The 7,486-nt window shown below is 41.8% G+C and overlaps 1 protein-coding gene across 1 annotated transcript in view; it reads left to right on the plus strand.

Moving 5' to 3' along the window:
• The window catches only part of LOC108246560 (cilia- and flagella-associated protein 46), a 53,790-nt gene extending 49,476 nt beyond the window's left edge, over positions 1–4,314 (plus strand). The window contains exons 51-59 of the mRNA XM_037973652.1: positions 1,014–1,093; positions 1,418–1,478; positions 1,743–1,775; positions 1,977–2,064; positions 2,136–2,248; positions 2,893–2,974; positions 3,094–3,230; positions 3,881–3,949; positions 4,039–4,314. Coding sequence (XP_037829580.1) covers positions 1,014–1,093; positions 1,418–1,478; positions 1,743–1,775; positions 1,977–2,064; positions 2,136–2,248; positions 2,893–2,974; positions 3,094–3,230; positions 3,881–3,949; positions 4,039–4,136 — 761 coding nt within the window. The 3' untranslated portion in view covers positions 4,137–4,314. The remainder of the gene's footprint in view (positions 1–1,013; positions 1,094–1,417; positions 1,479–1,742; positions 1,776–1,976; positions 2,065–2,135; positions 2,249–2,892; positions 2,975–3,093; positions 3,231–3,880; positions 3,950–4,038) is intronic.
• The last annotated feature ends 3,172 nt before the right edge of the window (positions 4,315–7,486 follow it).

The raw sequence follows: 7,486 nt of genomic DNA on the forward strand, positions 1-7,486 counted from the left end.
CGACTCAAACCCCGACTCAAACCCCGACTCGGGGCTCGTGTGCACCAGCGCCCCCTGGTGGTCAGAGTCTGAAGACCCAGACTGACTCATCTGAGACCTCAGCTGTGATCCTGACGCTGACAGTCCTGAGAGGAAGCCAGCAGCTTCACAGATCCTTGGAATGTTTTAATGCTGAAGAACTCATCCTGTCACAGCTCCTCACATCAGCCTACATGCTGCAATCTGTTAGAAACATTTCCATAAGTTTGGGTTGTTTAAACTGCATCTTCAGCTTTAATGGGTTTACTGTAAAAACTGCTGGTCACTGATAGATTAATGATTATAGATCCATAGATTTTAAAACTGAAGTTCTGGGAACATTAATAGTTTATTTTTTAGTTAAAACAAAAGAAACTAGTTTTATGTTTAACAGTTAGGATTTTTGGTAAAAATACACTGAGTGTAAAATGCTTTAAAAATAACAAATTTATGTTTTTTTTATTTATAGAGTTTGTGTCCTAGGGGACAGTTAAAACATTATAGAACATAAATAAAAAGGGGTCAAAAACTGAATATTATCCTGCAGACATCTGTACTTTTTAAAGGTTGAATCATTTGCATCACTTGAGTTCAAAGGTTAGTGTGTGTGTGTGTGTGTGTTTTCACACAGATTACATTAAAACCTACAGTCTTGAAAAATATGACTATTTAGTATTTTCCAGGTTTAGATAAATATAAAACAAATAAAAGTAAAATATGGAAAACTGTTAAGTTCAAATCTGATCAGAAACATCAAAGAAGCAGAACATTTTTTACAGATGAAGCTGTGTTTCTGTCGGTGGTCTCCAAGGAGCGTTTCTTATTATATAAATATTTCCTGAAGCCAGAAGAACAACAGCGTTTACTAAAACTGAACAAAATAAATGATAAATATTGAATCAGAACCAGTTAACGTCAGTGACTTAGCGAATGCTGACGAAGAGGATTTTCTTCTTCTGCAGACGTGCGTTCACTCTGCTTCCTGTTTGTTGTAGTTGAAAGTGACAACAGAAAGGAGACCAAAGCTGGGAAAGGACTGAAGGGGAAAGGAGATCAAAGTCAAACCATGAAAGCGGTGAGTTCGCTCAATTAATCTGGACCCGACAGATACGCACGCTCATATTCCCTTTACCTGCTCTCTGCATTAGCAATTATTTAACTTCCTCCTGCTGCGCTTTAAAGTGCAAAATTCAATCAGAGACAGAAAGATCTTCCTCCTGGCTTCCAAACTTTTAACCTGTCATCAGGTGTTCTTGTTTTTATAAACTGAGACATCTTTCCTTTGGTTGTTGGTATTTTCTACATTAATATTTGCCCTCACAGGTTACAGGTCATTTACTTCCTTTTTAAAGAGTTCATATTTGTAGCTGTTTGTAATTAAAGGTTTTTATTTTCACAGCTTCCTGCCAATCATGTGACGCCTTCTTACACTTCCCCTGTGGACACGCATGGCTTTAAATGTATCCTTATAAAGATGTTTTTATTATTACCAGTCTACTTTATAAACAGGCTCAACATGAAGTAAACCTTCCTGTAGTTTTCATGGATTTAATCAGTTTAGTGTCGTCAGGATCACCTGAAACTCATCTCTGCTGACACAAACACTTCCTCTGTCCTACAACCCTCCTGCCCAGAAAACTTCATTTTTTAACTCACATTTGAGCTTTTCTTTAAGTTAATAATTAAATATTTGGATAAAGTTTGACCCTAACTTTGCTTTAAAGGTATTATTGATCCTTACAATGAAAGACATTTGGGTGAGTGAACTGAATGATTTCTACTTCTTTACACATTTCATTCATCTGTTTCCTTTATGTGTGTGAGATGAAGGCTGATATAAATGTCTCACCTGGGGACAGTCCACCTGTAGCAGTACTTCCTGAAGCTGAGGCTCAGGTTCTGACCCGCTCTGCCACTGTACCAGCTAAAACCAGCTTTGTGGTTGTTTGTTGGCGCAGGAGGAAGCGGACTCAGGAAGATCATGAAGGAGGTTTTGGACCGTCAGAGTTTCACCCATCTATGGGACGGCAGCAAGGACAGACCCAGGTTTTAGACAACATCTCTGCTTATTACTGCAGTCACTTGTTGTTTGCTAACCAGCTGTGGTTTGTTTCCAGTCTTTCCGAGGTGGAGCAGGTTCTGTGCAGGTGCAGTGCCTTCATTTACCTGGGGGGGGATTCCTTCTTGGCAAACGTTGCACCTGTGAAAGTCGCAGCCTTGGATCTGTCCGGTACGGTTCTGTCACCCCTGCACAAGTCCTGGGCCTGCCACGTGCTGCGTTTAGCTGAGGCGGCCATCTTGAATCAGAATGATTCAAAGTTAATTTGTTGTAGACAAGCATCCAGTGATTACTTTCTGATCAACATCTGTCCAGTGGTGCATGAGACCCAGAGTGATTGACAGCTGTCAGACGTGTGGCATCAGTGCTGCTAACTTTAGCGTGGCTGGCACCACAGACTGGATCCCAGCTGGCTTTTATTTAAACAAACATCATTCCTTCTGTGTGTTTCTCAGCACATGATTAAGTGATGACAGATCTGAGGAAATGAGTCTCATCGAGAACACATCATCTTCTACATTCATTTTTAAAGCTCAGACTTGTAACAGTACCTGCAGAGGTGTAAATATATACGACATAAGAAGAGATGAGAAAGAGTCTGAGTTTCCGAACCCACAGTTGGCTGGTTTGCTTAAACAGAAATGAATTGTGTCAAAGTTTCTGAGCTGCTTCTGGCTTTGATAGATTTGAAGATAATTCTTTGGCTTTTATTCTCACAGAGAACAGCTGCTGTAGAAACGATCTATCTGTCATTTTTGTGTTAGCAGGATTTTATTCCTGGTGAAGATAACGTTTCTGATTTCTGTTGCTCTCAGACTGCCGCGTGGCTCTGCTCTTTGATCGGGTTCAGGACAAAATGGATTTTCTCCACCAATCAAACCTCGAAAACCAAACGAGGTAACAAAAATGTCCTCACCTTTCAGTTTTACATACACTGTTCTAACTTTTAGCTGTATGAAATGTATTGGTTTCCTATTTTCTGACCTAAATACCATGTGAGCCTTTCTCCTGTCCAGAGCAGGACAGTTTGCCCTGGAGACACCTGTGGAGACATGTCTGTTACTGAGTCTGAGTGGAGTCGGATGCATCTTCACCAACCAGTGGAGCAGCAGCCTCCAGCAGACTGCACACAGTACAGCCACTGTGCTGGACAGTAGGTTTATCACAAATAGATATTTGTTCCTCTCATCACTCAATCATTTGAACCCCAACTTTAGGAACCCTTGTGCTAACACAGCGCTCCCTCCACGGGTATCATGTCTGCATTAGGTTGTTTCTGAGACATTTTTAGAATCAGGGTTGTAGTCGAGGCTTGAGGCCAGCATGTTTAGTCCTGCTGGTCCACGGGGGCCCGAGTCATGAATCCACTGCCACCGTGCTTCCTCAGAACCCCATGATGCTGCACAACCTCGTTACATTCGTTTAGTGAATCCTCAAACCCCTCCATGATCCACTGAGTTCCTAATACAGCCCTGAAGAGCTGACCAAGGCCCTGAAAGGCCGTCCACCTTCAGGGTGAATATCAACATCCGGTCCAACGGGGCCTAAACAACAGATTCAGCTGTTGGACCAACAGATGCCGCTGTCCACACCTTTTCTGTTTAAACAGAAGTCTGGATGCTAATCTGGCTTCTTCCTGTTAGAGAGAGGTGTCAGCAGCAGAGGTCAAAGGGCACAGCGTGGAAATCACTCTGCTGCCTTTTCAAAACAAATGGACAGTTTAGATATGCTGATTTCTGCTGACAGTTACATTAATAAGAGCTTACAGATAATTTTCTGCTGCTGTGTCGTCATTTGTTTCAGACTTCATGAGAACCAGACGGACCTCCGGTCAGACCATCGGAGCTCTGAGGGGGGTCACAGGGACACATGGTACACATGCAGTACGACTCAGTTCAAACATCATCTGTAACTTTTCCTTCCAACTATCTGCATGTAATTAAATAATGTTTCCTCTGCAGATCCGCAGCTCCTCACTGACTCCAGCAAAGAAACGCTTCTCACACCAGCAGCCTTCAACTGCGTTCTCTACGGGCTTCCAAACTTAATTGCCTCTTAATAAACTGTAAACCCTCAATATTTATCAGTGTTTGACAGTTCAGCATCATTACCAGCACACATACCTCAGAGATTCACTTTTATTGCTTCATGTAAGACAGTAATGCTGCTGTTATATGAAAGGTTTAAAGGTTTCATTAAAAATGATCCTTGACTCCAGTTTGTAATTTAATAAAAAATTACAAATTAAATGCTCAATTATTTCAGCATTGTTCAGAGTTATATACAGCAGATGTAAGTTGTCCCGTCTTTATGAAATAAACTTAAAGCTCTTAAAGGAAGTCACTCTGTAATAACATTAAAATACCGCAGATAAACTGTATCTGCAGGATACGAGTCTTCGGTTTGTTGGAGTTCAGGAGAAACGAGGACAGTCGTGCCTGAAACTGCACCAAACTGAATAAATGACACAAGCCTCTCTCCTTTTTCATGAAGTAAGAAAAATAAATCGTTCTTCAGAACAAAGGGTGAACGTTGAAGCTCTGGACGTTCAAGAGAGCACAAACAGAAACCAGAACCTTGTTCCCTGAAGGAGAACAATCCCCATCCTGATCCTGGAGCGTTTCCACGGGAACAACAGCAGGAAGTCAGGACAGAAGGAGTTTTAACCTCTGAGGAGGATAAGGCTGATAAACTTTAACTCGACGATGATCAGAAGTTTGGTTTTTCACCTTAACAGTTTCAAACGGCCCACTTCTGTTCAGAACTCAGATATTTCTCATCTTTAGGAATCACAGGCATGTTGGTCGGACAGTCATGAAAAAATCTTAATGCTCACGCTAAATATTATTTTACAATATAAAAGTAGAAAAATCTGAGGCCAGTTTCTGGCTGTAGCCGTCCTGTTTGACATTTAAAGGCCTGGCAGATTTCCTCTTCCTGTTTCTGTGTGATGTTAGAAACAGAAAGTCCTAAAGGAAACTAAACGTCTTCTGTGTTCGGTGAGGGTTAGAGACATTTACACAATAATTATTCTTCTCTATCTGATGACATTCAGGGTGATTTGCTGGATAAGACTTTTCTTGGCCTCCTTTTCTTGGAAATAACTGCTCGTCTCAGCGAGGGACAGCTGGACGCGTCGCCCCTCTGGCCAGACAGCAGATGTGTCTCTGTCTTCCTCTGGCTTTCAGCACAAACACGTATGGATGTTACACACATGCTGCTCTTCTTTCCATTCATGTCTAAACGACTCAAACATGATAAATATTACCTGAAAGCAGCCGGAGAATGTTCTCCAGCTCGTTGGTTGACCTTTATTATGGGCTGTAGGTCTGGAAGTAGGTCAGAGGGACTGCAGGCAGCTGAGAGGTGAGGCATGAGGAAGAACCCCATCAGCTCCATCTCTGCTTGGATTCCTGGATGCATGAAAGAACCGGACTGTAGGTGTCACCAGGAGGGTACCTGCAGAGCAGAACCTCTGTTTTAGAAAAGGTTTGTCTTTTAAAACTGAAATGATGAGCCACTGAAGTGTTTTGGATTGAATATGATAATGATAGTGACAGGCCCAACATGTTTTTATTTCTGTTTGTTTTTTTAACGTCACAGCTCCAGCTCTCATCCTTCATCCGGTCTGCAGATCTGCAAAAGAGAAACTCAGTTATTAGTGAAGGGATTTATTTTAGACAAAGACATTTTTATATTTACATCCCACCATGAGCTGAATGTCTCCAAAAACACCAGAAAAACTCACTAAATAAGTCTCTGAATGAGCAACACTTCCTTCACCTGGACCCGCCCCCTCTGCTCTGATTGGACAAATCTTTGGCTCTGGTTTGTTTTACCTGTTGGAAACAAGTATGGAGCCATTTTTAATTTCATTCAGACCCTGTAGGGCCAGTGTTTGGGTCCCTCCCAGCCGGGGCTCTGGTGGTATTCAACGGGCCACCTCCTTCCTCCTCCTCCTCCCTCCTCCTCCTCCTGTATCGATTGTCGGTCCTTTAGTCTATCTTTAGATGCACCTAATTTCTACTCGATAATCTCTCTTTTATCATCGGCCCGTGTTCGTCTGGAAATCAGTCTGATTTACTCTCTCCAAGCACATTAGTTCAGTCTGGAGGATCTTTAATGGAAATCTATTTGAATTCTTCTGCTGCATCACAGCAACAAGCGGAGTGAAAACGTCCTCCTGTTTTAGAATCTGAAAACAAGAACTTCTCCCTCCCAGCAATAAGACAAACTCATGTAAAATCCTAAGAGTTTAAACTCTGTTGAAGACAGTTTTTAAGCTCTTAGCTGAAGTAAATCAAACAAATTTAAACTAGCTGCTCCATTTCAGAAGAGAGTTCATGAGGTTTAAGTTCCTTCTTGCTGCTGGAAGTCTGGACTGTTTTAGTAATTAAAACCTTGTGTTTAATTTGTTAAATGTGACTGTCAGCCTTAAAGCTCGAGGAGAAGACTTATTTAGAGTTTATTTCTTGTTTGAGGTATAATCAGAAAACAAGATGCAGCTCATCTGTAAGAACGAGTCGCTCAGTGCTCGTGGTTCTTTTACCACAGGAAACTGCCTGGATGTCAGCTTTCTGTGGCGACATTAAAGATTTCAGTCCAGATAAAACTCAGTTTGTGATCAGACCTAAAGCTGCTCGGTGCTAAAATCCATGAGTCTTCCTCAGACGCTGCTCACCTTCAGACAGATTTCTAGCCTCTGTGACTTAAAGCTGTTCTGACAAGCAAGGTTGATTGATGTATTCCTGTAAAATATCCAGAGAATGTCTGCTTCCTTATTCAAGGCCTGAGTGCTCTGCCTGCCCAACCAGAGAGCCCAGAACCGCTCTGATTTATGGCAGGGCTTCTTGTGTCTCCTCTCAGGCAAAGTTTCTGCGTTTTGTTGTGCAAAGAGACAATTAAAAAGTCAGTGTTTGTTTGTGTGACTTTCCTGTTCAGCAACACATTTCCCTCCAGATCACAGTCTTCCATCTCATTAAGTTCATTTCAACTCAGTCAAAATTGTGGTGATTTGGGTTTTTTCCTGTGTTTTGTTTTACTTCTGTTTTAGTTTATTGGTTTGTGTTTTAGTTTCTGTTCTCGTGTTTTTTCACTTCCTCATTCCTCCTCAGTCTATTTCTCCTTCTGCATTCCTGTCACGCCCACTCACACCTGTCAAAGCCTGTTAATCTTGTCACCTGTCTCCACTTACCTGATTATCCTCAGCACTTTAAATGCCCGGTCATTTCTTCCACTAGTCGCTGGTTCATTGTTTTTTGTTTGCCGTTAGCTGCCATGCTCCGTACCTTGTCTCCTTGTTGTTCTGCCCACCGTTGTTTGGTTTTTTGTTCTTTTAAGTTGCTGCCTCGTCAGCTGTTTGTTTTCATTTTGTTTCTTTAGTTTAATAAATTAGTTTTTGTTCTTCTA

The sequence above is a fragment of the Kryptolebias marmoratus genome, linkage group LG22 (assembly GCF_001649575.2).
Source record: "Kryptolebias marmoratus isolate JLee-2015 linkage group LG22, ASM164957v2, whole genome shotgun sequence".
NCBI classification, from domain to species: Eukaryota; Metazoa; Chordata; class Actinopteri; order Cyprinodontiformes; family Rivulidae; genus Kryptolebias; species Kryptolebias marmoratus.